At 59.5% G+C, this 19,638-nt stretch overlaps 2 protein-coding genes across 4 annotated transcripts; both read right to left on the bottom strand.

Moving 5' to 3' along the window:
- Nucleotides 1–386: 386 nt before the first annotated feature.
- ST8SIA3 (ST8 alpha-N-acetyl-neuraminide alpha-2,8-sialyltransferase 3) lies at nucleotides 387–4,602 on the bottom strand. Its single transcript, XM_054053961.1, has 4 exons — nucleotides 4,361–4,602; nucleotides 2,861–2,983; nucleotides 2,011–2,568; nucleotides 387–1,589 (listed from the first exon to the last, which is right to left on the bottom strand). The coding sequence occupies exons 1-4, from the start codon at nucleotides 4,516–4,518 to the stop codon at nucleotides 1,307–1,309; spliced, it is 1,122 nt and encodes a 373-aa protein (XP_053909936.1). The 5' UTR covers nucleotides 4,519–4,602; the 3' UTR covers nucleotides 387–1,306.
- An 88-nt stretch (nucleotides 4,603–4,690) lies between these two features.
- Nucleotides 4,691–18,723, bottom strand: WDR7 (WD repeat domain 7). Of its 3 annotated transcripts, none has more exons than XM_054053939.1 (29): nucleotides 18,575–18,723; nucleotides 18,009–18,180; nucleotides 17,756–17,862; nucleotides 17,361–17,439; nucleotides 16,937–17,111; nucleotides 16,419–16,495; nucleotides 16,108–16,227; nucleotides 15,776–15,921; nucleotides 15,315–15,417; nucleotides 14,998–15,136; nucleotides 14,563–14,811; nucleotides 14,035–14,255; nucleotides 13,013–13,208; nucleotides 12,526–12,740; nucleotides 11,533–12,302; nucleotides 11,259–11,347; nucleotides 10,859–10,945; nucleotides 9,802–9,920; nucleotides 9,319–9,442; nucleotides 8,895–9,008; nucleotides 8,540–8,761; nucleotides 7,861–8,047; nucleotides 7,598–7,715; nucleotides 7,276–7,425; nucleotides 7,061–7,143; nucleotides 6,768–6,867; nucleotides 6,506–6,610; nucleotides 5,967–6,171; nucleotides 4,691–5,509 (listed from the first exon to the last, which is right to left on the bottom strand). In XM_054053939.1, exons 2-28 carry the CDS (start codon nucleotides 18,165–18,167, stop codon nucleotides 5,968–5,970), a joined length of 4,458 nt encoding a protein of 1,485 aa, XP_053909914.1. In that variant the 5' UTR covers nucleotides 18,168–18,180; nucleotides 18,575–18,723; the 3' UTR covers nucleotides 4,691–5,509; nucleotide 5,967. The 3 variants fall into 3 exon arrangements, with proteins under 3 accessions (XP_053909914.1, XP_053909915.1, XP_053909916.1); XM_054053940.1 differs by having other exon boundaries at nucleotides 4,691–5,506; XM_054053941.1 differs by lacking the exon at nucleotides 10,859–10,945.
- Nucleotides 18,724–19,638: the final 915 nt, after the last annotated feature.

Genomic DNA, 19,638 nt, shown 5'->3' with positions numbered 1-19,638 from the left:
TGGGGCCCCCCCTGCTTTGATGCTCTGGGGTGTACGGTGTCCTCAACGTGAGGTCCTACAGGACAACCAGCCCTGCAAATGGGGGTTTGGGAAAGAGCCCACCATGACCTGGAGGCATCAGCATCCCCTTCCTGGGGGAGCTGGTCCCACCAACCATAGAATCATGGAACAGGTTGGGTGGGAAGGGACCTTGAAGGTCATAGAATCATGGAACGGGTTGGGTGGGAAGGGACCTTGAAGGTTATAGAATCATGGAATGGGTTGGGTGGGAAGGGACCTTGAAGGTCATCCAGGTCATAGAATCATGGAATGAGTTGGGTGGGAAGGGACCTTGAAGGTCATCCAGGTCATAGAATCATGGAATGAGTTGGGTGGGAAGGGACCTTGAAGGTCATCCAGGTCATAGAATCATGGAATGAGTTGGGCTCCGAGAAAGGAGGTGATAGAGCATTGGAAGAGGTTCAGTATCCAACCAAGGCCTGATTGGATAGGGCTTGGAGCGACCTCATCCAATGGGAGGTGGCCTTGCCCATGGAACTGGATGGGTTCGGAGGTCCCTTCCAACCCAAACCATTCCATGAGTCTGTAAAAATCAAAAGCACAATTAGTCCAAAAGGAATGGGAACGAACCCGTTTCGGCCTAGTTTGGACTGGGATTTGGCCCAAATGGAATCAAAACTCCGCAGTCTCCCGACCCCGATCTCAACACCCAGCGAAGGTAGAAGCCAGACGGTGACCTCCTTCGTCCCGTTCGCCTTAAAAAGATGCAAAATTCAGTAAATACAAAAATAGGCAAGTGGTGGAAACTGGGATCCACGCTGAAAAACTTGCAAGTGACGATGGATTCGGAATTCCGAGCGGCTTCCTCAGCCGGCCACGGCGAAATATGGCTGCGGAGCTAGCGATAGCAACGGAGACAAGAGAAGCGAGGCCTTTCAAGTTAGCGTTTCTAATTCTAATGGGGACGGGGCGATGGGATGAAGGGGTTCGGGGCGTTTCGGGAACGCTAAAAGAGGAAAATACCTTAAATCAGGCTCTGCTGCGTAGCGAGAAATGCAAAAGGTGGCGACTTTGCCGCCGCATGGCTGGCGTCCGCGGAATTCTGCACGGCTAAATAGGCGTAAACCCCTTGGATGAGCAGCGCCAAGGGGGACCAAAAAGCATCTTTCTACCACGGCAAACATCTCGGGGTGGGATGGGGTTGGGGTTTTGTTTTGATTTAGAATTGGATGTGGAGGATGTTGAATTCGGGTTTGGGCACTTCTTTTCTTCAAGAGGCTCGTTTGGCACTTGGAGATGGAGGTTCTTAGGCACAACGCGACAAGGTGAGCTTGGCCAGTCCTTCACCGTGCATCCTGTAGAGCAGCTGGAACTCTGCCGGCAGCTGGTGGGACTCCTGCCACTTGGTGGTGAACTTGGTGCCCTTCTTATCGTAGTAGTGGTAGGGGAGGTCCTCCCGCGTGTTGGGGTCGAACCCGAAGGGCCAGAAGCCGTAGAGGTGGATCTCCTCGCAGATGGCCGAGGCGAGGGTGTACATGAGGATACCCGTGCTCAGCCGCTTGGGAGACAAGTGCTTGTTCTTCCAGTACCTGCGGAAAAGCAGAGACACGTCAGCCTGGGGGGCAACCAACGCCGCAAGGGAGAGAAGTTACCACGTGGAGACCACAGAATCATAGAATAGTTTGGCTCGGAAGGGACCTTATGGATCATCTATCAGCTGGTGTTGAATGGTTGGAGTTGGAAGGGACCTTAGAGCCCGTCCAGTTCCAACCCACCTTCTAGGATTCTATGATCCATGGAGAGGTTCAGGGGCCGCTTGGAGCACCCTGATCCCGTGGGAGGCAGCTCGGTGATGGACCCGCCCCACCGGAAATAACTCCCTGAAGCAGTTACAAAAGCCCTTTTGGTTTAAAACCGAGAGCTATCGGTTCCTGATCTGCTCGAGAGCGCCCACCGCGTCAGGCAGGGCCAAGAAATAAAAGCCATATTTTTAGAGAGAGACGCCCAAACCTGTTGACGTGCTGCATTATATTCCCCGGCCAAGCCAGCTGGACCTTCAGCTGTCCTCTGTGCTCCACAAAGAAGTCAACCAGCGTTCTGGTCACCGTGGCCGACGTGTGGAAGAAGAAGGCGGGGATCCAAAGGATGGCGCCGTCCAGCTTCTTCAAACTCAAGAAGAAGTTGTTGCGGTCTTGAATGGTCAAGAGGTTGTTGTAGTATTTCTCCAGGATGCTGGGGTTGAAGGTGGTCAGGTTGGTTTTCCTTCCGACGTCTTTTTGGAAGGCCTCGGTGGGAGCGAAATTGCAACGGAAAACGAAATCGGATCGATCGATCTCTTGGCCGCACTGGCTGCCGGTCAGGATCCCGCTGTTGCCAACGACAGCACAGATGTTGTGGTGCTTGTGGAGGATGGGCGAGACCTCAGGGAGCAGCGAGCGGAAGTTGTTGCTGATGGAGAAGACGTACTTATGGCTGGAGTAGTCGTAATGCATCAGCTGGCCGATGCGGACGCTGCTCTTGGTCAGCGAGAAGTTCTTGATGACATCAACGTGCTGAAGGATTTCTTGTCTAGGATAAAGCAGGGCAAGAAAACATGGAATGACATCTCCGGAGGTTCCGGCTGGACTTCAGGTTCTTTGGGTTTCAATGTAGGGAAGGAGCTTCCTGGGCAATGTGGTCCGGTGGCTTTTGGGTTGGCGCTATGAGGCCGGGCTGAGGGACTTGGGGTTGTTCAGCTCTGGGGAGACCTCAGAGCAGCTTCCGGGAGGGAAAGGGGCTCCAGGAGAGCTGGGAGGGGCTCTGGATCAGGGAGCGGTGGGACAGGACAAGTGTCTTATCTTAGACGCGGGGACGGGCTCACCGCTGGCGGGAGAAGGCCGTGCGGTTGAAGGTCCACTTGGGGGGCTGGTCCTGCAGCTCCTGGCTCAGCGAGTTGGTGAGGGGCACGAAGGACGGGTCCAGGAACTTGAGAGCAAACTGCGACCTGGAGAGGAGGGAGCGGATCCAGGCGGGCACCGGGACACGGGCAGACACGCGGGAACCCACACGGATGTGGCCACACAGACCCACAGGGACCCACAGGGATATGGACACACAGACACACATGGACCCCCATGAACAGGCATACACAGACACACATGGACCCACATGGATGCAGACACACACCCACATGGACCCACACGGATGTGGACACACGGACACACATGGACCCACAGGGATGCAGACACACGGACACACATGGACCCACATGGGTGTGGACACATGGACCCACATGGATGTGGACACACAGACCCACATGGACCCACATGAATGCAGACACATGGGCACACATGGACCCACAGGGATATGGACACACACACCCACATGGACCCACACGGATGTGGACACACGGACACACATGGACCCACATGGATGCAGACACACGGACACACATGGACCCACACGGATGCGGACACACAAACACACATGGGCCCACATGGATGTGGACACACAAACACATGGACCCACACAGATGTGGGCACACTGACACACATGGACAGACACACGGACACACATGGATCCACACAGATGCAGACACACGGACACACATGGACCCACAGGGATATAGACACATGGACACACATGGACCCATATGGACAGACATACACAAACACACATGGGCCCACATGGATGCAGACACACGGACACACATGGACCCACAGGGATGCAGATATACAAACACACATGGACCCACACGGATGCAGACACATGGACACACATGGACCCACATGCACCCACACGGATGCGGACACACAAACACATGGGCCCACATGGATGTGGACACACAAACACATGGACCCACACGGATGCGGACACACGGGCAGACCCACATGGACAGCCCCACATGGCCCCCCGTACGCGCAGACCCCCCCCTGCAGGGACACAGCCCCACACACTGACCCACATAGGGACCCATGTGGGCACCCACACACAGCCCCACAGCCCAGACTCACACACGGCCCCACTCAGACTCGGCCCCACAGCCCCACTGACACACAGCCCCCCCACAGCCCCCCAACCCCACACTCAGCCCCACACACGGCTCCACAGCCCCCCCCGCTCAGCCTCCCGCGCCGCCCGTGCCCCCCCCCTTCCCTTCCGCGGCGGCCGCCATCAGCACCATGGACAGTGCCGGGGCCGCGCCGCGCCGGGAGCAGCCGAGCCGTACCGGGCCGCTCCCTACACGCAACAACCCCCCCCGGAGCATCGCGGGGGAAACGGCGGGGGCGGGATGGAGGGAGAAGGGCTGGAGAGGACCTGGAGAAGGGCTGGATGGGGGCAGGAGCGCGGCCCGAGCCCCCCCCCCCCCCCCGCGCCTGACCTGAATCCCGCATGGAACATGTACATCCTGGGCGCGGGGCCGGCGCGGGGCCCCCCGGGGCCGTTCTCCTTCTTGAGGGACACATAACTGATGAGCGAGAGGATGAGGAGCGCCACCGAGAGCATGACGAGCCCCAGCACGCCCGCCACCCGCACCATCTTGAGCGGCGGCGGGGCGGGGCCGCGGCGGCGGGGCGGGGCCCCTCCGGGAGATGCCACCCCCCCCCCCCGCGCCGGTGGAGGGCTCCGAGGCCGCTGAGGAGCTCCGAGGCGCTTCTCCTGCGCCACAAAGCACCCCGAAGCCACGGGGTTTGGTGTCACGAAGCCATTTGTCACTCGGTTTATTTGTTGCGCACAGAGAGCTCGAGGACCACCCCGGGGACCACCACCCACCGGCAAAGCTCTCCCACGCTTTACACCGCGGCGTTGAAGGCCTCCGAGAGCGGCTTTGCCTTAACGAGGAACACAAACGAGCGGGAAAAAGTCCACGATGGAAGCAAAGGGCAACGCCAGGAGGTCCCCATTGAAGCCACCACCAAACGGTCTTCTCAATGCTCCCCCCCCAGTTGGCGCTCTTTGCGCCGTGTCCCTTCGCCGGGGTCAGCACGGCCACGGAGGAACCTCAGATCTTCTCCACGGTCCCCAAAGAGCGACTGTGGCCCCGCAGGACAGTGTGGTCTCCACCCCCACCACGAACAGCGACAGTTTTGGGGTCAATAAATACCTACAAAGCTTTGAGGGGTCAATAAATACCTACTTGAAGAACAGCAGCTCATCTTCAGCCATAAATACTCCAGTTTTTCAGTGCAAAATTGCCGTTTCCGAGCGAGATCTCCATGTTTTATGGACACCTGAAGTCTTTTTCTGGCCAGCCCGGCCAAGCGGACCCGGCAGCGCTCTTAGAAACCAAAGAGTTTGTAGGTGGAAACATCTCCATTACCTTAGAAGATCGAGCGTCCACCCATGATTGGCGTCGCCCATCAGCCGTTGGCGGAGAAGGTCCACGTAAACACCAAGCGTTTGGTCAACACTGAAGGGGAACGGCGGGAAACGAGGGCCGAGGCGTCAACAGCCAAGCGAGGATGGGAAGGGCTTTGACCCACCAAGGAACCAGCCAAGGAATGTCTTCTCCAGCGCCATCGTCCTCCTGCTGGGGAGGGAAAACATGGTGGGGGACATCATAGATGGCTGGAAGCCAGCAGAAGGAGGAGAAGGTTGGATCAGAAAGGGGTTCCGAGCGTGAGGAACCCACTCTAGACCTTGAGGAACCCACCTAGACCTTGAGGAACCCACCCCAGACCGTGAGGAACCCATCCTAGACCGTGAGGAACCCACCCCAGAGCGTGAGGAACCCACCCCAGAGCGTGAGGAACCCACCCCAGAGCGTGAGGAACCCACCCCAGCGCGTGAGGAACCCACCCCAGCGCGTGAGGAACCCACCCCAGACCGTGAGGAACCCACCCCAGAGCGTGAGGAACCCACCCCAGAGCGTGAGGAACCCACCCTAGACCGTGAGGAACCCACTCTAGACCTTGAGGAACCCACCTAGACCATGAGGAACCCACCCCAGAGCGTGAGGAACCCACCCTAGACCTTGAGGAACCCACCCTAGACCATGAAGCGATGCTCCTTGCCATCGTGGGCCATGAGGATGACGTTGCGGTTGGAGGTCCAGATGAGGCGGGCCAAGCGCAGGGCATTGTGGGAACCGGGAGAAGCTGGTTGGACTGGTGGGACCTGGTAGGTCTTGATGCAGCGGAGCTGAGGCGCCGAGTTCAACATGCCGATGCTCCCCAGGAGAGACGTGTTCATCTGAGGAGACACCACCGGCTCAGCCCCACCCGTCCCACTGCCACCGGGGCCTCCTCCCCAACGCTTGAGGGTGGAGAAGACCTTGAAGGTCATCCAGGCCGACCGTAACGCAACCACGGTCCTCAGCACCACCTCTGTAGGTCTTTGAGATACCTCCAGGGTTGGAGGTTCCACCACTGGGGGCTTGGGGACACGGGGGGGTTGGGCTGGAGGAGTTGGGAGGTCTTCTCCAGCCTCAAAGATTCCATGATATGATGAGTTTGTTGCCACCAGCTCCACCGCCTCCCAGCCAGGAGGTCCTGAAGGCCACGGATGACCAAGGAGGTGGCCTTACCTGCCAGAAGGAGAGGTGGCTGTCGGAGTTGGAGTAGGTAGCAAGGTAGCGGCCATCAGGAGCAAAAGCCACCGCAGTGATGGGACCTTTATGACCATGGATGGTCTACCAAGAGAAGAGGGAAGGAGAAGACATGTTAGCGGGACCTGGAGAAGGGAACGGAGCTGAGGAACCCTGGAGGAACCGGGGCTTTTGAAGGACCGGGCCTTGTTGGGTCAGAATCCAGCCCGGCGTGGTGAGGACGTGGTGGTGGCTTCCGTACCTGACACTTGCCCGTGCGGATGTCGTAGAGGGCGACGGAGCCGTGACGAGCTCCCACCGCGATCCGGTGGCTCCGCTCGTAGTAGCTGACCATGTAGAACCTGGGGTGGAGAAGACAGCAAAGAAACGGGTGAGGTGGGACCCGTAACGACGTCCCGATTCGTTTGCGATGCTAATGAACAGCTCCACAAAGCCAGGTGGGACGGGGCTTAGGTGGGCCTGGTCAGGATGGCCTCAGAGGTCCCATCCCACCATCCTCTGGAGGTTCTCGAGGCCCGGCTGGAAGAGACTCACCTGCAGATGGCCGGAAAGCATTCCTGAAGGCCCTTCTTCTTGACCAAAGACCCTTCCAAGCAGTACATGATGATGTCCATCACCTTGGAAAGAAGAAGTTGAGGTCATTTGGGCCAGAACTGAGGTCAAAAGGGAACTCAACCACGAGCAGTTGGACGGGAGAAGAGTCGCCAAGAGCCGCTTCGAAGCCACCGGATGGGGCGGAAAGGCCTTACCTCCACGAGAAGGTCCACCACGTCGGTGGGCATCTTCTCGATGAGGATCTCGATGACGCGCAGGATCTCGGCCTTGGCGCGGGCCAGGGTGGTGGTGTGGATGTTCTGCTGCGACTGCGTGTTGGCCGCCAGCGCCGTGTGCCGGTGCACCTGAGGAGCACGAGGACCCCTCAGCACCTCCAAACCTTCTCCACCTCACCTCAAGAAAGCCCCCCCGGGACTCTTGGAGGCCCCTTCCACCCCACCCGACGGTTCCTCAGCTCTCAGAGGTCCTCTCGCCCGTCCCCACGCCGAGGCCTGTGGAGGCCGCGGTCCCGCTCACCTCCTTGGCGATGGTGGTGATGAAGGCGGGCGGGCGGGCGGTGGCGATGAGGGACAGGGCGTGGCGAGCCGAGCGGGCCGAGTCGGCCGCCGGGCTGAGTGGCAAACCCAGCGTGATGCTACCAGGATGGAAACCAAAAGCTCCGTTAGATACCAGAGCGGTGAGACCTCGGCTTCCACCCTCCCTCCGGGCGGCTCCGAGATGGAAGGTTGGGCTGAAGAACTTCTGAAGTTCTTCACAACAAGGCCTGGATGGACACCTACTTGGCCAAGTGCTTCTCGGCGTCGGCGCAGAGCTCCAGGAGGCCCATGAGCACGGCCGAGACGTCCATGTAGGGCTCCCAGACGGTGAAGCCGCGGCCGATGAGATCGATGGCCGTCCTGCGGATGGTGCTGTGCGCCGGCAGTTTGGCGCTGGGCGGCTGCAGCAGCAGGAACGTCAGCGCTTTGCCTGGAGAGCGGCAGATACGTGGGACGGCTGAGGGCCACGTAGGATGGAAGCCCATCAAGATTTACAACCTTAAGGGTTTCATGAAGTCAACGGTAGGATCAGGTTTAGTTTGGGCTGAGGGCCACGTAGGATGGAAACCCACCAAGGGTCAGAGCCATAAGGGCTTCTCGAAGCCAATAGGACAGTGAAAATGGAGGAGGATTGGGTTTGGTTTGGGGCTGAGGGCCACGTAAGATGGAAACCCACCAAGATTTACAACCATAAGGGCTTCACAAAGTCGAGGAGAAGCAGGAAACCACGGTTCTGCCAGGGATTCCATAAGGAATCCAAGCTGGCACCCACAGATGAGGACACTGAGGACCTCACCGAGGGCCACCAGGACAGAGTGAAGCAGCTTCTGGTGGACAACCAGCCCCCACCTCACCCTGTGCTCCAGAGAAGAACGAAGCTGAGGGATCTGAGGGGGGTTTGGGCCACGCGGTGGCCACTCACAGGTGTGCCGGGCCAAGGAGTAGTTGGAGCCAGCGCTGGTCAGGCCGAAGCCCTCCGGAATTTGACTGGAGCTCCGAGGGCGGGTCAGAAGTTTGGGAGGTTCGATTTCGGCTCCAAACTCGGCCCCGATGACGCCCAGGAGGACGATGGCCGTGGCCTGCTTGCGCCTCTCCTCGTAGGACGTGGAGACCTTCTTCATGGGCGGCAGGCCAGGGAGACAACCTGGGAAGGAGGAGGAGCGGCGGTGAGGAGCAGCAGAAGCTCCACGTGGTCTACGAGAGCAGCGCTTGGCCCTCTGGAGAACCTCGGCCCAGTCCCACCCATCAGCCAATGGCACCTTCAGCTCCAGCCCCACCTGCTGTGACGTCATCGTCCACCAGATCGTGTTCTTCTTCTTGAACTTTGGCCTCTGTCCCCGAGGTGTCCGGGTTGGCCGTTCCGGTTTGAAGAGCTTCCGTGGTGACTCCGGCTGGAAGAAGAACCAAACCCAGATGGACGTCAGCCATGCTGGTGAAGAACCTCTTGAGATATGATGGCCTAATGACCCACTTGGCCACCAACGATGGAGCTCCTCCTCCATTTCCCGGCAATACCCGCCACCTCCATGGGGCCTTTGGTCTTCCCAGCTTGGATGGAGCTTGGAGCTCCTCATCCAGCGGGAGGTGGCCCTGCTCATGGAACTGGGTGGGCTCGGAGGTCCTTCCAACCCAAGCCATGATTTCCAGGAGATGTTCTTTGAGGAGAAGCATCTCCCAGCAGCCCGTGGAGGCCCCACTCACGGGAGATGACGTTGTCCATGTACTGGGGGAGGTAAGGAGCCCACGCGTCGATGGTTTCCTTCCGTCCCACCTGCTCGATTCTTCTCAGCTCGGCCAGCAACAGGGCCTGGGCGGCTTCTCGCACCTGGGAGGCCAAGAAGGACGTCAGAGGACCTCAACGAGCAGCGAGGACAGGAGACAAAGCTTCTAGAGAAGACAAAAGCCCTGGGTTTCTCATGGCTTGGGTTAGAAGGCCCTCCAAGCCCATCCAGGTCCACGGGGAGGGCCACCTCCTGCCGGATGAGGGCCTCTGAGCCCATCCAACCCCACCTGGAGAACCTCCAGGGTTTGGGATTCCATGTTCTCCAAAGTCCCTTTTCCACCCAAACCATTCCATCATTCCAAAGGTCCAAAATCCCACACTGACGTCCCCACCTTAGAACCTCTGCCTAAAGTCCACCCAGAAGAACCCAAGCCCGGTAGGAGAAGACACCCTGGGGTCACCTCCAAGCAGCGATCCTGCCAGCGGCGCGCCAGCATCTCCAGGAGAGGAGGGCGGAACTTCTCCAGGCCCAGGAGATCCGGGAGCATGACGCAGTGCATGGCCGCCAGCTGGCTCCACCCTGCCAACACACCAGGAGCTCCTGAGGTCCACGGCTGGGTGGAGCTTCAGGAGAAGGTGGGGGGAAGAAGGAACCAAGCAACGGAATCTCGGAGCAGAACTGAATCGGTTCTCCTGCTGAGGAACCCAAGGTTGAAGCCATCTTTCTGATGCCACCACAGCCGGTGGAGGTTGTGGAGCGCAAAGGCCTTCAGGATGGGACGGGAAGGAGCCCCAGGAAGGAGGTGGTGGCATCTCAAGGGTCAAACCACCAGCAAAGAGCTCCTCAAGCCACCCCTGAGGCATCACCACCCACCCTCGGCCTCCTCCGTCCCTCTGCGAGGCGGATGGTCACCTTCTGGCCTTAGAACCACCCCCAACGTGGACACCACCGTTCTGCCGGCAACGCCAAGATGGGGCGGAACCGGGTGGGCTTCGAGGGCCCTTCCAACCCAACCCAGTCCATCACTCCATGATCTTCAAGGTTCCTTCTAACCCAACCCAGTCCATCACTCCATGATCTTCAAGGTTCCTTCCAACCCAACCCATCCATCACTCCATGATCTTCAAGGTCCCTTCTAACCCAACCCAGTCCATCACTCCATGATCTTCAAGGTCCCTTCCAACCCAACCCATCCATCACTCCATGATCTTCAAGGTCCCTTCTAACCCAACCCATCCATCACTCCATGATCTTCAAGGTCCCTTCCAACCCAACCCATCCATCACTCCATGATCTTCAAGGTCCCTTCCAACCCAACCCATTCCATCACTCCATGACCTGCTGAGCTTTGAGATCTTCTCCAACTCAACCCATTCCATCACTCCGTGACCTGCTGAGCATTGAGGTCCTCTCCAGCCCACCCCCTTCTCCTCAACAGGACAACCGAAAGCCACCAGGAGGCTCCACGAGAGCGGGTGGAGGCCAAACCCCAAGGAGATAGAGAAGGGAGGAGATACCTTCGTTGACTAAGAAGCAGGAATGGAAAGGAGGAGCAGCAGGGCCGGGGGTGGCCGTGTCCACGCCAGGAGGACCAGCGGGAGCCACTGCCCGAGGAGAGAAGAAGACAGAGAAGAAGAGGAATGAGAAACAGACCCAGAGGAACCCACAAGAGTCAACTCAAAGCCCTTTGGTTCTCCCAGGAGTGAGAGGACAGAGAGACGCCAACAGGACGAGACGGAAGCACCCGGAGATATCAACACAACCACCAGGATGGGTTGTCTTGAGAAGCCATGGCTGCCCCATGGGCCAAGGTTCTCCAGAAGGACCCTGGTGGCCCTGCCCGTGGAACTGGCTGGGCTTGGAGGTCCCTTCCAACCCAACCCATCCATGATTGCTCCAAAGCAAGAGCTCTCCTACCTTGCTTGATCTGCCCTTGGGCCGCGTGACTCGAAACGGAAGGTGGGGCCTTCGCTTTGGTCATCTCGGGAGTCCCCGGTCTCGGTGGCCTGAGGAGAAAGCGGCCAAAGAAAGAGAGAAGAAGGTTATGGGGTGGGAAAAGGTCATCTGCCAAGGATCCCCTGATGAAAAACCTGGTGGAGATGTTGAAGGCCACGTTGGCCGGAGCTTGGAGCTCCTGCTCCCAACCCAAGGCCAAGAGCGACCCTCCAGCCCAGAGGAACACGTGCCGTACCTGGTGGGCCCTTTCTTCATGTGGTCCCCGATGAAGGTGGCGTTGGTCATGCTCATCAGCGTGTTGGCCAAGGAGATGACGGACAGGAGATGCTGAGTGGTGACGGCCCGGGACACTCCGTAGGTGCCCTTCCCCAACCCTTCGGTGATGGACATCTTCCTGCCCACCTCCAGCGGCCCCGACGGAGCTCGGCCCACCGGCTGGTTGAAGCCCGGGAGCATGAGGGACATGTGGCCTCCTCTGGAGAGGAGACCGAAGGACACGGAGCAGTGGGGCTTCAGCATCCCCAGACGGTGGAGACAAAGCTCATCCAGGACCGAGTTGAGGCCCCAGGCGTGAAGACAGGACATGAAGAGCTTGGCCGTGTCCATGGTGAGGTTGTACTCCAACAAGGTCAAGGGTTTGGACTTGCTCGACCGATACTCGGGGTCACCATCTTCTCTTCTTTGCCGTAAGGTCTCCTCATCTTCATCTTCATCATCTAAGAGATGTTCTTTGATGTTCTCTTTGATGGTTTCCTTCACCTGCTGGAAGAGGACGGCCGCCCGGTTCCCGGCCAAGAAGGACCCTCCTTTCTCGGAGCCACCAGAAGCTTTCGGCAGGTTCTCAGGAGAGACCATGGCGGCGTTGGGCCTGGAGGCCTCCTCGGTCAGGAGCTGGATGATGAGGGCCTCCACGTCGAAGAAGAGCACGTGGATGTCGGGGTCCGTCACGTTGGTCTTTAGAGCTTGAACCATGAGGGAATTATGGGAGTATTTGGGCAGGTTCCCCTGGAGAAGAAGGAGGAGGTGGGACGTGTGACTTCTCGAGCTGAAGGACACGTCCGACGTATAGAGATGGAGCAAAGAAAACCCTGAGGAGCAGCAGGTTTGGTCACCTGGCCGCGTCCTCCATGGGCAGCCAGTTCCACCGTGGAGGTCCCTCCCGCCCCACTCCCAGCTCCCAGGATCCCTTCCTTCTCCTCTTCCTGGAGAAGACCCCAGCGGTGGTCACCTTGTCGGCCGCTTCAGAAGCCAAGAGGTTGGTGGCGAGAGTCTGGAGCTTCTGGTGGGCCACATTCTTCAGCGCGGCCAGGCTGCGGCGGGTCATGGCCTGCTTCAGGTTGACCGCCGGGTGGCTCAGGTTGTCCACAGCGGCCGGCACGGCCTCGTCGCAGGCGCTGAGGATCTCCACCGCCGTGATGCCCATCACGCAACGGTCCAGAGCACCTGGAAGGAAACCATCTTGGAGGCTCAACTCCATCATCTGCAACGGCCTCGCCCACCCAACTCTTGTGGCTTGGGAGAAGACACCAGCAGGGGTGGAGTCTCCATCACTGGAGAGCTTCCAAAACCACGTGGTGGTGGCACCAAGGGACACAGGGGGGTGGGTTTGAGGTGACCTTGGCCTGGAAGACCTCAGAGGTCTTCTCCAACCTCAACCACGAGCGATTAGCTGGATGGTGATGTTCTTCTAGCGCCACCTTGGGCCTGAAGCTCACCCGTGTCCATCTGCCAGACATAGACGGAGCCATCGGAGCATCCCACCACCAGGTAGTCATCAGAAGGTCTCCACTTGATGACTTGGATGGGGAAAAGGTGCCGAGATGCCAACATGATGCATTTCTTCTCTCGGAGACTGAGCAGCCCCACCGAGTGGTCACTGGCCACCGAGCAGACGCAGTGCTGCACCCGCGCCTGCGCCAAGAACAACACCACGGGGAGGAGAAGACACCTCAGCACAACGTAGACACTTGGTATCTAACGGTTCTTCTGCAGGACCACGTCTGGAGATCGAGAAGCCACTTCCTAACTCAAAGAGAAGGACCTAAACCCACGTCTACACGCCCTGAGGGCACCACAACCACACCCTGAGGACACCACAACCACAGCGGCGCTTGAAGGAACCTTCTCAAAGCTGAGCTCTTGCTCACCACAAAGAGCAAAGGGCCACCAGGGCTGGTTTGGTGGGGCCAAAGGTTGGGGTTGCAGCTCAATCGATGTCCCTTTGGTCACCAAAAAGCCAAGTCGGGAAGATCTAATGAACTTTTGGGTTGAGGGAGGAGGTTCTCAAGCACGTACAAGGATGCTTCCATGTCATGAAAGTCCTCTCCAACTTCACGGTGAGCATCAGAAGATGCTGAGAGAGGTTTGAATCTCCACTTGGCCCACACCTTTAGAGGTGCAACACGAGGGGAAGAACCTCTTGAGGTGCCTTTAAGAGCCACCCATCGGGTCAGAGGAGCTGTGGAAGCCCCATCCCTGGAGGAGCTGAAGGCCACGTTGGGGCTTGGCGCAACCTGAGCCAGTGGGAGGTGTCCACGGCCATGAAACCTTCTGGGCTTGGAGCTTCCTCCCAACCCAACCATTCCATGGCCTCCAAGGTCCTCCCAACCCAACCATTCCATGACCTCCGAGGTCCTCCCAACCCACTCTGTGCTCCACCTTCCCAGTTCCTCCTCCAACCTGCAGAAGGCTTTGAGGAGCAGACCCACAGCTGGAAAGGAGAAGATGGAGAACTTACGCTGCAGTTCTCTGGTGGGACGAGGAGTTGGGTGATTTCTCCTCCGTGGACGCAGAAGATGTGTTTCATCTCACCGGAGAAGATGTCCCAGACGATGACGGAGAAATCCACCCCCCCCGAGATCAAAAACCTTTGATCGTAACGAGAAGAAACCTGATGAGGGTACAGCAAACAGGTGACTTTGTTGCGGTGACCTCGCAGAGTCCGGTGGGGTGGCCAACCTGGAGGAGAAGAGAAGAGAAGAAGGGTTAATCCAGAAGGTTGGGCTTTGCGAGAACAAGGCCCGGTGGACGAGGAACGAAGGAGTCGCGACGTGGACACCACGAGCTCGGAGAACATCGTGGACCATCCTGGTGGAGCAGAACCCCTCGAATCAGGAAGGCCGAGGCGCAGCTCAGCGGTTGGGAGAAGGACGGGGGGGTGGTGGTGGTGGTTTGGGCTCTGCCACCACCTCAGGACCACACGAGGAAAAGAGCGGAGAAGGCCGCTCGCGGGTTGGGAGAAGGGCAGGCGGCCATCTTGACGCACCTCTGCGGAGCGTGTGCTCGCCCTGCAGCAGCTGCACGATGGCCGTCTGCGTGGCCGGGACGATGACGATGCTGCCGTCCTCGCGCCCGCAGACCAGGCGCCCGTGGGCCGGGATGTAGACGCTGGCCGTCACCTTGAGGGGCTCCGGGCTGGTGGGCACCACGCTCAGCTGGTCGATGATGCCAGCGGGACCGGGGCTCAGCTTCTCAAAGGCTTCCTGGAGGGACACCGACGTGGTGCTTTGGAGGCCTGAGGAGAGATGAGGTGGGATGCGATGGAGCTCCAAGATCTCCGAGTTCAAGAAGAACCCCAACTCTCCCAGCCCGGCCTGGTCTCCTACAGAAGGTTCTCCCTGCGCTGAGGCCTCCAGAAGTGCACCCGGCGCTCCAGGTGGGATCTCGCCACCTTGAGAAGAAGGAGATGGATCAGCTTTACCTTTCGTCCCCTCCTGCTCCAGCGTATCCGGAACGTTCCAAATCCTGAGCCTTCCAGAAGAATCGCCTTGGATCAAGAGCTTGTAGGCCAAGTCCTGGGGACTGTAGAAGAACCGAGTCACCGGCGGGCAGATCAGCAGCTGGAGAAGACAAGAAACGAACAACTTGGAGACCGCGATCCAACCTCAATGGATGGACTTGATCTTAAAGGTCTTCTCCAACCCATCTGAAGGTCTGCTTGAAAGGAGAGGAACCCAACCCGGTGTCGGAAGGTTCCGGCTCTCCCAAGGAGAACCAGGGAATCAAAGTCTCTCTCACCTGTTTGTCTACTCGGTCCAAGACGCTGTGGAGCAGCGGTGGGATGAGGTTCTCCACCGGTTTCCCCACGTCGCTGCGGAAGGAGTCGCTGGCTGGGAGACAACTGGGATGGAAAAGAAAGAACGGAATGACGTTCCTTGGGAAGGGGATGACGGCACCATGAGAAAACTCAACATGAGACATCCAACCTCAGCCCCTCACGTCCAGAGGTGAAGGAAGCCTGGCTTGACCTCCACCTCGGACACCAACGCGTTGGACCACAGAGTCAGGACCAAGCACAGAGATCCGGTCCCATCATGGAAAGGGTTGGAAGGGACCTCCACGCTCATGGGCAAGGCCACCTCCCGCTGGAGCGGGGCCTCCAAGCTCCATCCAACCTGGCCTTGGACACCCCCCAAGTTTGAGAGAAGCCTGGAACGGTTTGGAGTTCCAACCCACGGAAGGTTCCAGCGTTGGCTTACCTGGCTGGTAACTTATAGATGAAGCTTCGGCCATCTTCTGTCCAAACGATGACTTTGTCAGCTGCCACAAAGTCCCCACCGGTCCAGGTCTGGTCGGCCTCGCCGGGCACGGAGCACAAGAGGGAATAATCACCAGCGTCGAAGACCTGAGAAGAAGCAGCAAAGTCCACCTCATTAGACATGGTTTGGAACGTTCTGGTAGCACCTGGAGGCCCCTTCCAAACCAACCCATTCCAGGACGGGATAAGCTAAAGATCTTCATCTCAACATCTTGGCCTCAATTAAAGGAAATGAGGTTCTACAGATGGGGGTTGTCCACCCCATGTCCTCACCCTCCAGTACTTGGAGCAGACCACCAGGACGGAGCGCTGGGTGAAGGCGCAGAACGAGATGCTTTGGCAGTTCTGACAGTAGATGGGTTTGGACTCCTCTTCAAACACCGACGTTGTCTCCTAAAACACAACCACAACCAGCGCTGAGCTTGGCCAACCAGCGGTGGGCCTCAACGGGACTTGTGGTGACCCAAGCGCAGGACTTGCCACAAGGACTTCTGCCCCAGCTTGAAGGATCAAGAAAGAAGTTGCTTCTCCAAGACATGAAAGCCCCCAGACCATCACCTGGAAGATGGTGGAAGAGTCGTTACCTGCATCCGAGCGGCTTCGGAGGAGATGATCCACACCTTGAGGATGCCGGTCACTGAAACCGCCACCACCGTGTCTTCTGGGGGATGACAAAGAGAAGGTGGATAAGGACATGGAACGTCTCCGTGATGCCCTCACAAAACCCAAAGGGTATCGTTGCTGATGAGACCTTCTTGACCTTCACAGGGGTTCCAAAGCAACCCTGGTGGCTCTTCCCCATCCCTGGTGGCCTCCAGGGCACACGTGGTGCCTCTTCCCCATCCCTGGTGGCCTCCGGGGCACACGTGGTGCCTCCTCCCCATCCCTGGTGGCTTCCAGGGCACACACGGTGCCTCCTCCCCATCCCTGGTGGCCTCCAGGGCACACATGGTGCCTCCTCCCCATCCCTGGTGGCCTCCAGGGCACACGTGGTGCCTCCTCCCCATCCCTGGTGCCTTCTGGACACCTGGAGGACGGTTCCTCACAGGAGGAACAGGGTTCCTTACATATGGAAACAAAACAATATGAAGATGACCACAACCTTGGGTTCTGCTGGAGCGGATGATGGTCATGGAGCTGATCCAGTCTGGAGAGATCTTGGACAACAAGGAGTAGAGAACTTCAAGGCTGGTTGCGTCCATGACGAGTATTTCTGGGTAGTGGCCGTGGCAGAGCAATCTCCCCTCCCGCTGGGACCCCACGGATAACTGGTAGAACTAAAGGGAGAAGAAGAACACGATGGAGTCGTGGGGTGGGGTGGAAGGGCCATGGCTTGACCAGATCAGCGGCTGCCCCATCGCTGGAGGTTCTCCAGGCCAGGTTGGATGGGGCTTGGAGCCCTCAAGCCAGTGGGAGGTGTCCCTGCCCATGGAACGGGATGATCTTCAAGGCCCCTTCCCACCCAAGGCATCCCACGGTCTCTGGAGGAGAGCAGAGGACCTCTGGCTGACGCCCACAGCACTGACCTGGATGCCGGTGTGGGTGCAGGCCAGCTTGGTGAACTCGATGCATCTCCCATCGTTGACGTCCCACAGACACATCTCCCTGGAACGCAAGAAGGTGGATGAAACCAACATGGAAACCACTTTCAGCTTCCAACGTCCCATCATCGATATTGGGATGAACATGAGTGTTCCTAAGTGACTACGGTGATGTTCAAGGCCAGCTTGGACGGCCCTGGAGGGACCTGAGCCAGCGGGAGGTGGCCCTGCCCATGGAACCTCGTGGGCTTTGAGGCCCCTTCCAACCCAACCCTTGATTCCACGTTGGTTGGGGAGGCCCCGAGGGACCACGGAGGCCCATCCCTGGAGCTGAAGGCCAGGCTGGACGGGGCGTGGAGCGAGGCGGAAGGTGTCCTCACCCGCTCTCTGAGGCGCTGACGATGTACTGCTTGTCGCCCGCAGCGGAGGCCTTGGCCAGACACGTGATGGAGGCTGTGTGACCAAAGAGCAGAGCTCTGGGGCTGATCTGCAACGAGGAGAAGGAGGTGGGAAGTTGAACCAGCGCAGGCACCGGCGCCAACCAGGAGAGAGAAAGGAGAACGCAGCCACGGTGCGGTCAGGTGGACCGGAGGAGCTCAGGAGGTTCCTCCAACTCAAGGATTCCGGCCTTACCTCCAGGTCCGAGGAGAGGTCCCAGAGACATATCTGCCCGTCGTGGCAGCCGGTGACGATCATGGAAGCGTCCTCCATCAGGAGGAGGGTGGAGATGCAGTGGGTGGGGGCCCGGCGGCCCCACAGGACGATGGGCAGCACCAGGCTGTTGCCTGCCATCTTGCTTCCCGGCCTGTAAGTTCAAGAGGAACACTGCTAGATGACAACAACCCTGAGGGAGGGCTGCAGAGCTGCTCCCCGGGCTCCGGGAAAGGTCCCTGTGGATCCACCCCCTCCCTCCACCTCACCAACCGCCTCCCGCGGCTCAGGGTCACGGGCAAACCTGCTGAGGTGCCTTCCGGCCCAGCGCCCGGGGGCCAAACGGGGTGTCTGTCTCCCCTCTCCCCCTCAGCGCCTCATTTTCCCGCCCTTTCCCCCCCGCCTCATTTTCCCGCCCTTTCCCCCCCCGCCTCATTTTCCCGCCCTTTCCCCCCCCGCCTCATTTTCCCGCCCTTTTCCCCCCCGCCTCATTTTCCCGCCCTTTTCCCCCCCGCCTCATTTTCCCGCCCTTTTGCCCCTCCCGTTACCGCTCCCGGAGGCGCCGCCGCCACCGCCTCTCGCCCGTTCCTCTCTCCGCTGTCGCAACCCTCCCGCACAGCAGCGCTTTACGGCCGCGCCGTCGTTCTGGTAACCGAACCGGGTGGGCGGGAAGGGGGCGGGAAAGGGGCTCGACACCCCCCGTCGCCCTCACGCAAAATGGCGGCGCCTCCCACATCCGCCCGCGTCCAACATGGCGCCGGCGGCCGCCCGCCCGCCCGTCCGCCAAATAGCCGCGGCCCCAAAGGGCGCCGCTTTAACCTCTTTAAAAATGGGGAGGGAGCCAGCACGGCGCCGTCTTCCCCCCCCAAAACGGCGGCCGCGCTCACCGGGCCGCTCCCAACCCGTCCGCCCGCTTCAAAAATGGCGCCGGCTCCCGTTGCCCTCCTCCAAGATGGCGGCGGCGCCCACCGTTCCGCCCCTTCCCAAGATGGCGACGGCTCCATCACTCCGCCCCCACACACACTTCCCTCCCCCAAAATGGCGGCCGCTCTCCCCTCCCTCCCCGCCCGCTCCCAAAATGGCGGCGGCTCCACTACTTTCCATATTCAAAAATGGCTCCGGCTCCCCCATGCCCTCTTCCAATATGGCGGCGGCGCTATTACTCCCCCTCCCACCTCTCCCAAAATGGCGGCTGCCCTCCTCCCCCCCCCTCGTTCCCAAAATGGCGGCGGGTCCTCCCCTTCGCCCTCTTTAAAAATGACGCAGGCTTCGCTGTGCCCTCTCCCAAAATGGCGGCACCTCCAGCCCTCTGCCCTCTTCAAAAACGGCGCCAGCTCCTCCTTGCCCTTTCCCAAAATGGTGGCCGTTCCAAGATGGCGCAGCTTCAGCACCCCTTCCCCACTCCCCGAGCTCTCCCAAAATGGCGGCCGTTCACACACACACCCCCCTCAGCCCGCCGCTCCCAAAATGGCGGCCGTTCACACACACCCCCCCCCACTCTCAGCCCGCCGCTCCCAAAATGGCGGCCGTTCACACACACACCCCCCCCCCACTCTCAGCCCGCCGCTCCCAAAATGGCGGCCGCTCCCCCACCTCTCAGCCCGCCGCTCCC

This window comes from Cuculus canorus, chromosome Z, assembly GCF_017976375.1.
Source record: "Cuculus canorus isolate bCucCan1 chromosome Z, bCucCan1.pri, whole genome shotgun sequence".
NCBI classification, from domain to species: Eukaryota; Metazoa; Chordata; class Aves; order Cuculiformes; family Cuculidae; genus Cuculus; species Cuculus canorus.
This window is presented reverse-complemented; position numbering and strand designations above follow the sequence as displayed.

Bases quoted from the DNA above. Each gene is read 5' to 3' on its own strand.
- ST8SIA3 (XM_054053961.1), bottom strand. From the start codon at position 4,518: ATGGTGCGGGTGGCGGGCGTGCTGGGGCTCGTCATGCTCTCGGTGGCG. The intron at 2,569-2,860 runs GTGAGCCCGTCC...GCTTTATCCTAG, and splicing joins ACGGCCTTCTCCCGCCAGCG to ACAAGAAATCCTTCAGCACG. The intron at 1,590-2,010 runs GTTTGGGCGTCT...GCTTTTCCGCAG, and splicing joins ATAATGCAGCACGTCAACAG to GTACTGGAAGAACAAGCACT.
- WDR7 (XM_054053939.1), bottom strand. From the start codon at position 18,167: ATGGCAGGCAACAGCCTGGTGCTGCCCATCGTCCTGTGGGGCCGCCGG. The intron at 12,303-12,525 runs GTGACCACCGCT...CTTCTTCTCCAG, and splicing joins CTTCTGAAGCGGCCGACAAG to GGGAACCTGCCCAAATACTC. The intron at 9,443-9,801 runs GTGACCCCAGGG...TTGGCCTCCCAG, and splicing joins GGCAGGATCGCTGCTTGGAG to GTGCGAGAAGCCGCCCAGGC.